Source organism: Podarcis erhardii, assembly GCF_964252035.2.
Source record: "Podarcis erhardii genome assembly, chromosome: 4".
Lineage (NCBI taxonomy): Eukaryota > Metazoa > Chordata > Lepidosauria > Squamata > Lacertidae > Podarcis > Podarcis erhardii.
In genome coordinates this window covers 43046521-43062506 of record NC_138508.1, presented here as the reverse complement: position 1 = coordinate 43062506, position 15986 = coordinate 43046521, and the positions used below count along the sequence as shown (strand labels likewise).

Sequence of the window (15986 nt, the reverse complement as noted above, 5' to 3'; positions counted from 1 at the left end):
GAGAACAGTGGTGTAAGTGTGAGAGGCACAACACAAAAGTTAGGTAGCGGGGGTGGGGGATATCACAGCAACTACTTGTGGGCATTATTTCTAAAATTTGTCATGCACAAAGATATTTTGGTGATGTTTTCGCAGGTCTTTGACTTTGAGAGTTTAGTATCGGAGACAACTTTGCTGTCAAATTCTATACAGTGGTACCTCGGGTTACAGGCGCTTCAGGTTACTCCGTTAACCCAGAAATAGTACCTCGGGTTAAGAACTTTGCTTCAGGATGAGAACAGAAATCGCGTGGCACGGCAGCAGCAGGAGGCCCCATTAGCTAAAGTGGTACCTCAGGTTAAGAACAGTTTCAGGTTAAGACCGGACCTCCAGAACGAATTAAGTACTTAACCCGAGGTACCACTGTACTTTGTAGGCTACAAATTTTTTCCTTAGGTCTTGATTGGGAGAGGAACGTTTTCAAGATTGGGAATCTACGGGCACATCTTTTCCCAGTAATACAGGTATTATTTTGTGCCAGTTGTGTGCTAGACCCTTCCAAAAAGTTGCCATAGTCACGACGTGCCTCTGTCTCTAAAGCTGGTATAAGGCTTTTCAGTAAGGGTTGAGGCATCAAACTTCAAAGTGGAAACTGCCTTCTAAGTGATGGGTCGATAGATCTGATTAGCTAAGGCAGAGGTGGGGAACCTGTGGCCCTCCAAATGTTGCTGGACTCCAGCTCCCATCATCCTGGCCATTGGCTGTGCTGGCTGAGGCTGATGGGATTTGGAGTCCAGTTACCCACCTGTGGAATCTTCTCCCGAGGGTTAGATGCCTTGCCCCACCGCTGTCAGTTTTTAGGTGCAAGGCTAAGACAATTTTTTAATTACCTAGGATTTTGGTGGTTAAGTGTATCAGACATAGTTTGCAGTTTGCCTTTCAGCTGGTTTTATATGCTTTTTATTAAGTCACTTTGAGAAATTTCTTTTCTGACCGTTCATGTGATATGGAAGTTAAGCGTGTCAGATTAGATGAAAACTAATAAAAAATAAAAAATTATTAATTACAGTAAGTGTGTCAGATTAGGACCTGGGAGACCAGGGTTCCAATCCCCACTTGGCGACCTTGGGCCAGTCACTTCCTCACAGCCTAACCTACCTCACAGGGTTATTGTGGGGATTAAATGAGTGGGAGAACCATACACGCCACATTGAACTCCTTGGAGAAAAAGGTGCGCAGTATAAATCCAGTATAAATCCAGTAAATAATTAAATAAAAAGTAAATAAATATAGAGTGAAGAAGAATACAATCAATCAGCAACAGTATCTGGAAGGGCAGAATTCCTCCTATCCCTGCCACTTATGGAAGACCTTCATCTGAATTAGAATGGCTTTAGGACATGTGGATTTCTCCAGAGTAGTTTTTGCACTTGAAGACAAGAATAAAACCCAAAGAACATTGAACTTGTAAGCCCTGTTCCTAAGGGGAGTTTTCTATGAACTTTTAACCTCTTCCTCATAACATTAATTTCTAAGACTCTATTAGGGTCCAGAAATGGAAAATGTGTAATATAAAGAAATCAAATGATCCTTTGCAGGCGAAAAGCAGCAGAAATCCAAAAGTCCCCATTTCAAATCTCACCTCTGCCATGAACTCAGTAGGAGGCCTTAGGCAAGCCACCCTCTTCCTGCTCCAGTCCCCTCATCTGCCTGATGGGCAATAAGAATACTGACTTACCTTATGGAAGCCCTCCAGATGTTTGGTTTGGTTGAGGCTGATGGGAATTGTAGGCCAAAACATCTGGAGGGCCCCAGGTTTGTGAAAATTCCCATACAGGATTCTTGCAGAGGTTACTAGATTAACATGTAGTGTTCTGAAGAATTGAAATTGCTACGCACATGTTAAATATTACTATTGAACTGTAAGACATCAGGCAGATAAGGAGGAGTTGCTGTTTTAAGTACTTATTTTTGCTCTCAGTATTCTTGTGGGAATTATCTGTTGCCTTTTTGGAAGGAAAAGGGATCCATTTTAATACTTTTGAAACATTAAACAAAATAAAGTTTAAGATTGCCTCTCATGGGAAAATGATGAAAGTTACTGACCATGCAGTCCGATGGCCACCCCACCATGGGGCTTGGCTATGGACCATCATCATCATAGTCTCCTCCTCCTCCTCTCTCCCAAGCAATCTGTTTTGCTGGCTATGGGGAGGTTGTCCTTCTAAGTACTTGCCAGGCACTTCTAATCCCATGCAAAACCGGGTGTCCACAGCATTAGCTTTCAGCACAATAGGGGAAGGGCAGGCTAATGAAACCCACCCTCCAGCACTGCAGGTGGCTCTCATCTTAGGCCACTTGGCAGTGCCTGGGGCCAGGCACTGGTCCAAGTGCTGGCACTGGCAGTGCATGTGACAGCTGCTCATTCATGAGGAATCGCTCCCATGCGTAGCAGCTGCGCCAAGTGCATGGCTAGAGCAAGAACCTCGGGGTCTGCGACAATTTAAGCATACAACTTGACATTGCAGGCACTGGTAGGGAGTCGTCCTTTTGACAGCTGGGTGGCATCAACAGGGAGAAGAGGGAAGCTCTGGTAGCAGCGCCTTGAAGCCATCAACACAGGACATTGAAGTCACACTTTCAACACAGTTTACTACAGCTCTTTCGTGTAATGTATAAAACATTTAGTGCAACATGGTACAAAGTTCTTTAATAATAATCATAATAAAAATCCCACACTGTTTCCCCACATCATGCAAAGGTAGCTTGTTCCTTTTCCTCTGGGTTTATTGGCAGAGAAAAAGTTGTCCATAAAGCTTCTTATAGGCAGTGTCCAATGTTTTGAAAAGAAATGAGATCCTAAAACTGGGCAGCAACTTGGCAGCGTAATGGACAAGTCCTCTGCAAGGTAACCTGCGTGATCATCGGTGCTGCTAAAGGGACAATCCTCCCACTTGTATCTACTGGCTTTGATAAAACACCTGCATATTTTCCAAGAGTCCACAGTCACAGACTGGAATGACTGGCCGCTGGAGGCCGCTGTGGGACAGCTTTCCGTAGACCGAAGGAGCTGGGAGGGGAAGGGAAGGACTGCTGGTTATATAGAGAAGCATTGATGCTACTAGGTCAGTACAACAGATTTTTCAACGCGAAGATAAAGAGCAATGTTCTTGAGGGCAGGAAATCATCTTGCTGACTTGTTTCCTTTTTAAGAGCTGAATTGAATTAGAGCTCCTGCCCCGAAGCAGTATATGTACAGGACATTTTACATTTATAAAACAACAGACACAACCTAGGGGCTCTCTTTCTGCTTTGCTCTTCATTCCCATTCACTTTTTTTGTTTCCTCCCTTCTGAATACACTAGGAAGGCAAGGAGGGTGGAAGGGTGTGTGCGTTCTCATGTTACACACACGGAGGGGGTTTTAAATCTAGGAATAATAGTTTGTGGAGGCAGATTTGGTCCGGGGAACATTCTGAATGCTTTACTGGAATGCTACAAAGCCCTCCTTTGCGAAGGAAAGAAGATGATTTTTTGAAGAAGCATTAAAGCTTGGGTAAATACAGCAAGTTTACCCAGAGAGTAAGTGAGGTGAACATGTGCAACCAGCCGCCTGGCCGAACACATGGGTGACATAAAACCTCTGCGTGGACACATACCACTTGCAAAGCACCATTAATTAAAGCAAATGCGTTTATCTCCACAAGATGCTCTGATAGGGGCAATCAAAATTTACAATGTCACTCCACAGGAAGAGTGCTGCCCCCCCCCAGCCGCCTCCTGCCAAAGCAGCTAAGCAGACTGGCATGTGTGGCTGGCAGCATGTGCCCTTGCGTAGATTCGGTTGTCTCATGAAAAAGGTTGCAACTAGCTGCCAGGAAGACTTTTAGGAAGACAGCAAAACAGCCATTTTCTAGAAAGCACAGCTTCCCCCCCTTATCCTAGAGACCAGAACGAGGGGCTGTAAGAGTGCTGGTCCACCAGGTATAACAAGCATTTCCAAAACAGCAGAGGAGGAGCAGAGCTGGCTTACTCTGGCAGAAAGTAGGCACCCTGCCTTTACTGAGCCCCAACATTGTTAACACCATGTCTTTCACAGAAAGAACAGCAGGGATGGTTTTGTTTTTTGGCCACAGCGTGTCCTTGAAGTCCACTTATTGTGGCTTCTGCAGGGCTGCGAGGAATGGTGGTGAAGGGTTTTGCACCTGGAGAAATAAAGCTGAAGAAGCAAAATGGCACACACACATAACGAGAGAGGGGGAGGAGGCTATTCAGAGGCCCTTGCTTGCCTGGTGAAAATTCATTGGGGTAGTTAGTGCAACTGGAAGTAAAACTTGGGTCAACATGTCCACACATTCTCTGCCCTGTGTTTCGGTATCCCAGAACCAAGTCGGAGCCAGGCCCACTTAAAGAGGCAGCCACCTCCCCACTTCCTAAATCATTACTTTGGTCAGTTTGAATGTCTTTAAAAAGTTCAGGTTTCCACCCCTGCAATCTCCAGAGGCGTGGCAGTGGGGTTTAATAAAACCCAGAGGGCAACCAAATGCCTTCCTAGTAAACAGAACTGTGTATAGGCAGCAGTACTGGGGGGAATCAAGGCTCATGGGCTGTACCTCAGTGACACACACACACACACACACACACACACACACAGGCCGTTGCTGGATTGCAAGTGGCACAAGCGATTCAGTTGTGGTGCCAATGGCAAAACAACCTTATATGCATTTTCCGTCCCCAAAACAAATCAGAAACACCTGGAGACGGAGGGAGGTGGCAGAGGCGCTCTGCCCTGGAAGAACTGTTGCTGCTTGCTGCTTAGACTATGGGAGCAGTTCTGGTGCTATTCTCTCCCAGAGCAATAGGCAGCCCATTCAGTCCTTTCTGGCCCTTTCCCAATACCAAGGGTCAAGTTCTGTCAAACCCAGCCCATTTGATAAAACAAGCTTCCTTGAAAAACAACGCGCCCAGCTTTGGCACAACGAGAGCTCCAACAAAATCAATGCACTCTGGGGATTGTCCTCTGCATAATAATACAAGAAGAATATTGTGTGTCTTTGAGCAACAGAATTACAGGGCAAAGGACAACCGATGAGAACTGATGGAGGGGGAAAGCTCAGTTAGAAAAAACCACTATATACAGTGAACACATGGAACTTCCATCTCCCTTTGCAGTTGGGCTGGGTCTTCACAAGCATTCTGGGGTGCCTGAGTTCTTCCAGTCCCAGAAGTTCAGAGGGACCTCATGGTGGAGCTGAGTTGGGATCCAAAAAAGTACAAAGGTTGAATAAAAAGACAACAAAAACACTTCCTTTGGGTTCCAGGTGCATCTTCACCTCTCTGTGGGTCTCTCACTTTTAATCTATAGTTCCTGGGTGGATGCTGAGGACAGGAGGCTCCAGGCAAGTGGGCGAGTAGTTTAGGTGTGGCTCTTTGATCCACAGCAAGGGGACTCCGTTCTTGCCTTCGGAATTCTTGCTGGAATTCCTGCTTTTGAATCGCACCAGCAATATGGTGATGATGAGGATGCCGAAGATGGGGAAGGGGTAAAAGAACACAAAGTAGAAGAGGGAGTCATTGGAGCAGATGACGGACTGTAGAGACGAGCCTGGAAGAAGTTCACACAGGGAAGGGGGGGAAGAGTTAAAACATTCAGAGCAATGAAACTTCACTTTCTGAGCACCCGAGCCTAATGGCCACTAAGCAAAGGCAATGGCGGCTTAAATGGGAGACCAAGACAAGCCGAACTATGAGAAGCAGCTGCCATTTCCCCCCCCTTGGCTTTTCTGCCTCAATACACCAAAGTTTTATTTTGTTTACCCTGTGGAATGGGCACTAAAGTGGGTATGATATTTTTAGATTCTCTGCTCCTATGAAAAGCGCTCTTTCCTAGCCCTAATCTGTTTAAAAAACACACATGGATACACAACGCAAAGGCTACAGCCTGTTATACTCAGAATTTTAGGATGCAAACTTGAGCCAAGCCTTGGAGAACAAGAGTAGTGTCATGCCTATTTTGCCTGGCACTGGGCCACTAGAGCATAAAGAGAGAACTCCTGCTTCACAGAGGTGGGGAGGGAGGTTGTAGTCCTCCAGCTGTTGTTAGACTCCAACTCCCATCCTCCCTAGCTGGCAATGCCAATGGTCAGGGATGATACAGGTTGTAGCCCAGCAACAGCTTGGGTTGGGCCACAGGTTGCCCACTTTCATAACTCTAGATTTAACACTCATTACAAAGCCTCTTTGTCTGAAAGCTGGTGGGCTTTCCTACTTTTGGAATGCAACAGGTGCCTCATTGGGCTGCAGGAGACGTGCGTTCAGTGTCATCACAATACATACTCGCCCCTCTCAGCTGATTCAAGGAAAGCTTCAGCTGTTAATCAGCTACACAGAGTGCCACAGTCACTTTTATTCTGCAAGTTGCTTCTATGCTCCACCCAGTGAAGTTTGGAACTTCCATTTGGTTTCACTTTCGCAACACGCAGCATGATAGAATTTGCAGGTGTTACCAGGAACAGCTGAGGGATTATGGCAAAATGCGAAGCGGGACATTCTTGAAGAATAAGGAGACTCAGCCAAGCCCATGCCTTGTAAGGCCCAACTGTAATCAACGGTGAGTGAGCCCTGACAGCATTGCCAAATTGGGAACTTCTCAACCAAAAGAACCACTGTCTCTGTTAAGTTCTGGCTTCCCTACAAAACTGAAATTCCAAGATCTTCCCCATTAGCTGAAAAAACCTTAGCCAATTTCGCTCCCCTCAAGCTGTATTGCCCCTGGGCCTCTACACACGAAATCTCCACCCCCCCTCCTAAAATGCTCACCATCACCTCACCTGAGTCTTGCACATAAACAGCCATAAGGCCGGAATCCTCCTCTGCGAGTTTGTACCATGCTCCCCTGGGGTTGGGCAGCCACTCTTCCACCCGGCAGGAGTAATTGCCAGCATCTGTAGCCCCGGCTTGCAAGACAGTCAGCCGATAGAGCACGGCCGAGAGCCTCTGGAAGCGCAGCCGGCCTTCCCAGGGGCTGGCTTCTCTGCTGAAGATGGCATCCTGGCCTACTCTTAACAAGGCCTCCCTTTCTTCTGCATACTTGCGACCAGCAGGCCCGCTTTTCTCTTTAATCTTCACGCTGAACCACGTCACGGCAAAGCGGGAATCCCGGCTGGAGAGGGAGAGGATGTTGCAATCCAGATGGAACTGCCCCTGCTCTGTCACGGTGAGGTTGGCCATGGTTGTGTCCACTTGCAACAAGGCATCTGAAGATGGTGGGAACATGCACAGAGACTGGTTAGCTTCTCTCACTGTACAGACATAAATGCACAGACATGGCTTCTTCAGGAGGCCTGATCACTGGCCAGCTAAGCAGGACTTAATCTCCCTCAAATTGGAACGGCGTTTGCCTGTGACGGTTCTCTCCTGTCTTCAGGACTAACAGATCCAAAGAGAGAGGAGAAATGGAAAAGAGCAGCCTTTATGGATGCACTGCATACTTTTAGATCATTAAGGAAGGAACTGTAGGGAAACAAAGGGTTTGAGAAGAGAGTAAGCCCATGATGCAAACAACGCAATAGGCGGGACTGTGCAGCCTCTTTTATTACACTGATTGCAACTTGCTGACAATGAGCTGACGGCCATGTCTCTGTCCCAATCAAGACATCCTCTGAGAAAGACAAGAAGTTGCTGTGTGGCCTATTCTTTACTCCAAGAGCTACCATTATAGAGAGTCATGATGTAACTGGAGATTCTGCAAAAAAATTTATTCTGCTCTCCAGCTAGAAAGAGCTCCTAGAGTAGCTTACAAATAAGCTTGAGGTATCCTGTTGAAGGGTGGTATTTGCATTAACAGGAAGGGCATGGCTACTAGGCTCCTGACACCTCTAGTAACATTCAAATGAGGGAGATCATGACTAAGGGCTGCAGTAAGGGCATATTTATAACACAGCCCCTCCCCACCCCCACATCTTGTTCACCATTACTGGAGCTGTGTGGGATAGGACCCCAGGGAGCAGCAGAGATGCCACTCCTGGGAGATAGGAACTGGCACCAAAACACAGCCAAACATTTTCAAGGGTGGAATTTCATAAGCTCTAGAACACAGCAATAGGCACAAGGACTGCTCAATATAGTGCATTGGTAACATTTGCTACAAGACATAAGGTGGGGGAATATAAGCTATGTTATTAGAAATATGGCAATGCTTATACTGTACATTCACACTGCACTTATTAAAAAACAAAAGCATTTCTTATATAATTAAGAATACAACCAACTGTATATTAATAAAGCCTCATCAATCTTTTCCCCTCCTTCAGAGTTTGTACTATTTCACTGGCCTTAGGGTTGGAAAATCTAATCAACAGCCTCAAAGGATGTTTTTGGGAGAAGCAGAGAATTCATAAAAGTAAATGGACAGGACAAGAATTCCTGATGTGTACCTTTGTACGCATTGTGTACCTTTATACACATTTAATTATTTTCGAACCTTGTGAGTGAGTCAAAAAGTTTATGGGGCATAATGATTCCCACCACCTCTTATTCCTCACAACTCAAAAGTAGCTGTTAAGGTTTCCACCCTCAAATTAGAACCGTTGGTCTATCTTGGGGCTGTAACAGGTCATCTGAGAACTTACAGCCCAAAAGGAAGATTTTGGAAGCTTAGTTGCAATGTCTGCAGCGTTCGCAATTACTAATGCCTGGAGACAACTATTTCCCCACAGAGACACTTAGCTCTTTCTTCTTTGGCCTGAAAAATGTTTCTCTAGCAAAGATGTTAGTGATAAGATTTTCACGTTCTCCCAAGAGCTGGCTTGCAAATCCTGTCCTCAGCCCTGGAAAATCCTATTCAATCGCAAGCTACGCTTTGGACATTCCACAGGCACCAACCAGTCTGGCTGAAGCACACAGGGACTGTGAGAGGCATCTGCAAGCAGCTGCACCAATTTGAAGGGTATTTCAGAGGCCAAATTTCACCATCTTAAACTTGTGCTGCATGTTAGAAGCTGTGACTGAAATGCGTACAGACTTAATTTAAGCACTTCAAAGCCACATTATTTCCCTAGTTCTTAGAAATTTCTTTTGTACTTTCATTTTACCTAATTTAAAACGTTACCCTTGTGGGAAATTGTGTTGCCAGCAAATTCACTGTCAAACTTTCCGCGTGGACATCTCACCAGTCAAAATGACTGTGTCCTCACCTTTCCTTCCTATGAACTTTGAGGTTAAAATCCTAACCTAAGTAGCCAACCAAGCATCCAAAGCATACAATTATCTCCCATTAACTCACACACAATATCACAACAAACCAATGTGAGTTTGTAAACAGAAAGCTATTTTATAACCCTCTCCCCCCAAAAAAACCCCCCATTTAAATGCATTAAATCAAAACAAGATGACCTTGTTTTCAAAACATGCCTAAGCTTCCTTTGCTCTTGTCAAGCTCAGGGGTCTAGGGGCTTAGAGACCTTGAAAAGGGGATGACGACGAGATGACAGAGCCTTTCTCAGTACCAGGGAAGAGAGATGGCAAATTTCAAAATCCTAGTAAAGGATCTCTGTGTTTGGAACACTACAGTGGTGCCCCGCAAGACGAATGCCTCGCTAAACGAAAAACCCGCAAGACGAAAGGGTTTTCCGATTTTTAGCGGCTTCACAAGACGAATTTCCCTATGGGCTTGCTTCCCCTCTGTTCCCTATGGGCTTGCTTCCCCTCTGTTCCCGGACCTGTCCTGAAGGCTTGCGGTGGGAGGAGGGTTTTTCCTCTGCACCGCCAACATTCAGAACAGCATTCTGAATGTTGGCGGTGGGGAGGAAAGCCCTCCTCCCACCGCAAGCCTTCAGGACAGGTCCGGGAACAGAGGGGAAGGCGGCAGCGCTTCTCCTCTGTTCCCGGACCTGTCTTGAAGACTTGCGGTTGGAGGAAGGTTTTCCTCCCCACCGCCAACATTCAGAAGGCTGTTCTGAAGGCTGGCGGTGGGAAGAAAAGCCCTTCTCCCCCGCCAGCCTTCAGAAGAGTTCCCCGCAGAAGAGTTCTCCAAGCTGCGGATAGCAGCCTGCTGCCCCTATCCGCAGCTTGGAGAGCCCTGTGGGGAAGTCCTGCAGGGCTCCCCAAGCTGCGAATGTCTGCCCCGCGCGAGGGGCGCTCTGAAGCAGAGCGCCCCTCGTGCGGGGCAGCAGCCTGCTATCCGCAGCTTGGAGAGCCCTGCGGGGAAGTCCTGCAGGGCTCCCCAAGCTGCGAATGTCTGCCCCGCGCGAGGGGCGCTCTGAAGCAGAGCGCCCCTCGTGCGGGGCAGCAGCCTGCTATCCGCAGCTTGGAGAGCCCTGCGGGGAAGTCCTGCAGGGCTCCCCAAGCTGCGAATGTCTGCCCCGCGCGAGGGGCGCTCTGCTTCAGAGCGCCCCTCGCGCCGGGCAGCAGGCTGCTATCCGCAGCCTAGGCAGCCCTGCAGGAACTCTTCTGAAGGCTGGCAGTGGGAGAAGGGCTTTTCTTCCCACCGCCAGCCTTCAGAAGGCTGTTCTGAAGGCTGGCGGTGGGGAGAAAAGTCCTTCTCCCCCCGCCAGCCCTCAGAAGAGGTCCGGGGACAGACTGTCCCCGGACCTGGTCTGAAGGCGGTCTCCCTAGGAACACATTAATTGATTTTCAATGCATTCCTATGGGAAACCGTGCTTCGCAAGACGAAAAACTCGCAAGAAGAAAAAACTTGCGGAACGAATTAATTTCGTCTTGCGAGGCACCACTGTACTGCATTCCCTGTTTCATATTTAGAGCAGAGGTTGTGGAGGGTCCTGAAGAAGGTAAAGTGTGTATTTCCAGCTGCATCCTAGTGGCTTAGCTGCAAATGTTAAGGTGTGGTGAATCTAGGCAGCAAAAGAGATATTGACCATGTCCCTACTCCTATTCCCCAGCTTAAAGGGCAAGTGCCAATATTTATGTAGCCAAAAGAGCACCGCCCATGCACAAGAGGGTGGTAAAAGCATGCTTGGGGGAAAACCTCAAGATTTGCAGAACAAATGGGAAAATAACTGAGGAGGCAAAAAGCTCCCCAAACATGGAAGGGGGAGCGGAGCAAGGACTGTGGGGTAGGGGGAAAGGGGAGAGGAAAGAAGTAGGGAGAGAACAAAGGTACAGCTGCCCCTAAATACTCAGCCTAGGCAACTTGTCTTTCTCCAAATATTAAGCTGCAGTTCCTGTATCTATATGGTGTGCAGTAGGGAGAGGCATTCTATATATATAGCAGCTGGATGTTTCTCACAACAAGTTCGCTCACAATAAGCAGTGATTGAGCTTTTCTTTCTTGGTGGCCCAAAGCCCTGGACCCACGGATAACTTTACCTGGCTGTTTCACCACAATGGTTGTCAGCCCAGACAGGTCCTCTGCCCGTTTGTACCATGTGTTTGTGGGACCCAGTATCCACTCCTCCACCCGGCAGTCATAGGTCCCGCTGTCCTGCACAGTCATGTTCTGGATGGTGAGCAGGTAGAGGCCTGGAGAGGGGCTTTCCAAGCGCAGCCGGCTCTTCAGATCGTTCAGGGCTGACAGCTCTCCGTATAACAGGGTGGCCTGGCGAGTCAGCTTGAGCACTGCTTCTTTCTCCGGGTGGCCAGATTTCCACACATACCATTCCACAGACAACTGGGAAGCCTGGCTGCTTCGGTTGGTGACCAGGCACTCTAAGGTCACCCACTCATTCTCCAGGATTGTGATGTTCTTCTGAGTCTGGTTCACTTCCAAAAGGTTATCTGGGTGGGGGGGAGAAGAGGAAAAGCAACAACATAAAATTAAAAAGAAAACCAGTTGACAACGCAACAGGACTTAAGCAGTAGTCTTTGTTTTATATGCTTCAGCTCAGCATTATATATTTGCTTTTAATGGTATTAATCTAAAGAGATCCCTCCAGGGGAAGGTCATTGGGTTCCTTTGTGCTCTGCACACTGTTCAGTTTGGCCCTGAAATCGGAAGAACAATAAGGCATTTTTGTCCTCCATGCAATCTGCAGACACAATACCTACTAATAAGATTTAGGGATTGCAAATGTACCAAACCAGACTATTTGGAATATCAGCAGCAGGTCATCACCAGGGATTAGGAACTTCCTTTACAGCTGGCCTTAATTGGACACAACTTCCTCCAGACTGGCTGCCTGGAGCTCCTTTATAACGATTTAGTGTGATTTGCTCTACAGTGCCAACCACATGACAATGTGATTTCTTGAATAGCATGGGCTCTGATTTTTCTTGCAGGCTTCTCACCTCTTTCTACGGAACTGAGGTTCAGAGGACTTTCTTCAACAAATGCAAGGACTGAAATGCAAAATTCCACAATATACTCCATCGCAGTGAAAGCATTAAACACCACTTGAAGCTCTCCAAATGCAGCGTCAGCTGGTTACTGAGGACTAGCCACACCTTGGGCCAGTTACTGAATCCCCTGGCACACTCAGAAACCCTGATATTGTACGGTCTGGAAATTCAGGTCTCAGCCTAACTTGTGGGAAACTCCCCTATGTGCTTTTGTAATATTGAGGATTATTTTTCAGTGCTGAGAAAGCAAACAGCCCTGGCTCCTTCCTCTTTGCTTCCTGTGTCAAAACTGTGACCTCTTCTTCTTTCCCAACTCTGCTAGGCCTGATATGAAAAAGAAGGTTGTCCTTCGAGGACAAAATGTTTAGATGTCAACACAAAGCTTTCTGGAGCAATGCTTAGCTGCTGGGAATTGCCAGCCCTCCCAGGTTCTGCTCTATAATAGACCTCACCTTTCTGCCTCTCTATTTGTTGGCTGGCGGTTCATTGATTTATTCAACACTTCCTTACTTCCTTCACTTTCCATTCCTGTCAGGGAAAGGATCGCCCCTTAGCAGCCAACTTCCCTCTTCATTAAACTCTCATTTCTAAGAGCTCAGCACATGAGAACAGAAACCATCACTCCACATCACCACTGGGACCCAGGCAATAAATAAAATTAAAGTGTACAGGAGGGGAGGAATTTGACACAGAGCTTTCCCAAGCAAACAGATACCTCTCCATCTGATCACTATCAATGAGATACCATCTCAGAGGCATAGAAGACCGTCTCCTTCCATTAAAGCCTGTTTGAGCAAACAGGGGGAAACACTTCCTTGCACCAGGACCATGAAAATCTAGACTCCTGTAGTCAGAAACAGAGGCATTCTCAAAGCCAGAGGTTCTATAACAGCCTTCCCCAACCTAAAGGTAAAGGTCCAGTCGTGGACTCTGGGGTTGCGCGCTCACCTCGCTCTATAGGCCGAGGGAGCCGGCCTTTGTCCGCAGAGAGCTTCTGGGTCATGTGGCCAGCATGACTAAGCAGCTTCTGGTGAACAAGAGCAGTGCACAGAAACACCGTTTACCTTCCCGCCGGAGCGGTATCTATTTATCTACTTGCACTTTGAAGTGCTTTCGAACTGCTAGGTGGGCAGGAGCAGGGAGCGAGCAACGGGAGCTCACCCTGTCGCGGGGATTCGAACCACCAACCTTCTGATCAGCAACCCCTAGGCTCTGTGGTTTAGACCAAAGCCACCTGCGTCCCCAACCTAGTGCCCTGCCAATGTTTTGGACTACAACTCCCATCTTCCCACACTGGCAGCTGGAGTCTAAAACATCCAGGTGAGGAGCTAGGCTGCAGAAGGCCATTTACAGGCTTTCCCCACGAACCACAGTCTGCAAACAGTATGATCAGTTGTGTCCTGAAATACTTTCAAATAGCAAAAGCAGCAGTCTGGTGCAGGCAGGGCAGGTTGGCATTGCTCACTTGCCTTCCCCACCCCAAGCGTCCATGCCAGTTCCTGACTGGGAGAGGGGGGAAGTGTGGGGATCTCAGCGCAGTGCGGGTATGGTGGTGGGGTTATTCGGATGCTCCTGCTGGCAAACCTGCACTGCGCCGAGCCAACTCATGCCTCACCCTCCTCTCTCTCGGGAACTGGCATGGATGCTTGGCACTGGGAAGGTAAGAGAGCAACACCACCGTGTCTGTGATGCCCCACTGACTGCTATTGAGAAGCAGGAGATCCTGAGCTATACATAGGTTGCCAGAGTACGAATATGCAAGAGAACATGATTTTGCTGCAAGAATTTACTGAAGGCATATTGCCCTTTCTTTCTCTCAGATTTGCTCTCCTAAAGTTCCTGCGACGTGCGGAAGAATGGAAATGGGGCTACAGTGACACTCCCGCACGGATGCGTCCGTACAGCAAACCTGCAGTGGGGCCAAGATACATGCTTATGGTGGGAACAGAGGCTTAACTTTTCTTTGGGAATTTGCCAGGCAGAGTGTGCAGACAGGAAGTTGCGGCAGTTCAGGAAACAGCTATAGACATGAAGTCTTAGGCAAGCTTCAGACATGGCAAGTGAGATATTACCTGGCAACTTGACAGTGACTTCCGTCCGGCCAGACACTTCCTCAGCCAGCTTATACCAGGCATGGTTGGGATTGAGCAGCCACTCTTCCACGTGGCAGTAATAGCTGCCGCTGTCGCTGACCTGGGCTCTCTGGACTGTGAGGCTGAAGAGCCCCCCAGACAAGGACCTCTCAAACTGCAGCCTCCACCTCAGCCCCTCTTCCTCAGCATAGGTGCCGTACTCAAACACAGAGTTGTGGGTGGTCTTCAGGATGAGCTTCCCGTCTGTGTCCGATGGCCTGTGGACATACCACAGGACGGCAAAGTGGGAGTCTGTGCTGGTCTGAGACTTCACAGAGCAGTTCAGGGGAATGGGCTTGTTCTCCACGAGGGTGATGCTCCGCTTGGATTTGCTGACCTGCAGCTTTGTCACTGGAGGAAAGGGATTGGGTGGGGGACACACAAAAGACAGAAAGGTTAGGGCAAACAACAACCACGACCATTCAATTATTTTTATTTGTTTACTTTTTCATTCCAACCTATGTATACAATGCCTCTGCACATGTGAAGAGTGCCTTTCTTTCACCAAAATTCACCTTGTCTGGGAATTTTCTTTCTTTCTTTCTATCTTTCTTTCTTTCTTTCTTATTCTATCTGCATCTGTTTATAGAGGTGGGGAACCACTTTTGGGCCACCCTTCCAGGGGATACATGCCAGTGTTGGGCGAGGCCATAAGCAAAAGTGGGTAAAGCTATGGATGTGATTTGCCTTCATACAGAGCAGGCATAGGCAAACTCGGCCGTCCAGTTGTTTTGGGACTACAACTCCCATCATCCCTAGCTAACAGGACCAGTGGCCAGGGATGATGGGAGTTGTAGTCCCAAAACATCTGGAGGGCCGAGTTTGCCTATGCCTGATACAGAGGGCTACATTTTAGCCACAAGGTTTCTACAGCATACAGGCACACCTGTTCCATGTTCCACCAAAGCAAGCAACAGGTGTTTCTCCCAGTTCAAAGGCACATCCCAGAAAGACAAAAGCACCCAATAAGGGCACAGAGCTGGGCTGATGAGCCGCAGTGCTTGGGGAGAGCCCTGAGTGACAGAGAGAGAGAGACTTGGGGGACACATTTGCCCCCAGCTTTGAGGTTCCTCACACCTGGGTTTATACAAATCTACCGAAAGGTAAAGGACCCGTGGATGGTTAAGTCTAGTCAAAGGCGACTATGGGGTATGGCGCTCATCTTGTTTTTCAGGCGCCGAGGGAGCCGGCGTTTGTCCACAGACAGCTTTCTGGGTCATGTGGCCAGCATGACTAAACAGCTTCTGGTGCACAGAGGACCGTGACAAGAGCCAGAGTGCACAGAAACGCCATTTACCTTCCTGCCGGAGAGGTATCTATTTATCTCCTTGTGCTGGTATGCTTTCAAACTGCTAGGTTGGCAGAAGCTGGGACAGAGCAACAGGAGCTCACTCTGTCAGGCACATTTGAACTGCCGACCTTACATCTACCTACCTATAGAGTGCTCTCTTTCTCGTCTTTTATCTTAATTGGGCTGGCCAGGCCTAGGCTAATCCTTTGAGCATCACCTCCTTAAACTTCTTGCTGCTTGCTGCATTTAGCTTAGTTGTATCTGCCTTGTGCTTTGTTTTCTCTCTACTTT

The 15986-nt window shown here is 47.9% G+C and overlaps 2 protein-coding genes across 4 annotated transcripts in view; both read right to left on the bottom strand.

The window, feature by feature from the left end:
* The window catches only part of CD80 (CD80 molecule), a 56249-nt gene extending 53775 nt beyond the window's left edge, over nt 1-2474 (bottom strand). Inside the window, exon 1 of the mRNA XM_081858548.1 lies at nt 247-2474. The gene's annotated coding sequence lies outside the window, so the exon portion shown is untranslated. The remainder of the gene's footprint in view (nt 1-246) is intronic.
* A 137-nt stretch (nt 2475-2611) lies between these two features.
* The window catches only part of IGSF3 (immunoglobulin superfamily member 3), a 494096-nt gene continuing 480721 nt past the window's right edge, over nt 2612-15986 (bottom strand). For all 3 annotated transcript variants that reach the window (XM_081858447.1, XM_081858448.1, XM_081858449.1), the window contains 4 exons: nt 14345-14755; nt 11304-11711; nt 6809-7234; nt 2612-5583 (listed from right to left, as the gene is read on the bottom strand). In XM_081858447.1, the coding sequence (XP_081714573.1) occupies nt 5333-5583; nt 6809-7234; nt 11304-11711; nt 14345-14755 (1496 nt within the window). In that variant the 3' untranslated portion in view covers nt 2612-5332. The remainder of the gene's footprint in view (nt 5584-6808; nt 7235-11303; nt 11712-14344; nt 14756-15986) is intronic.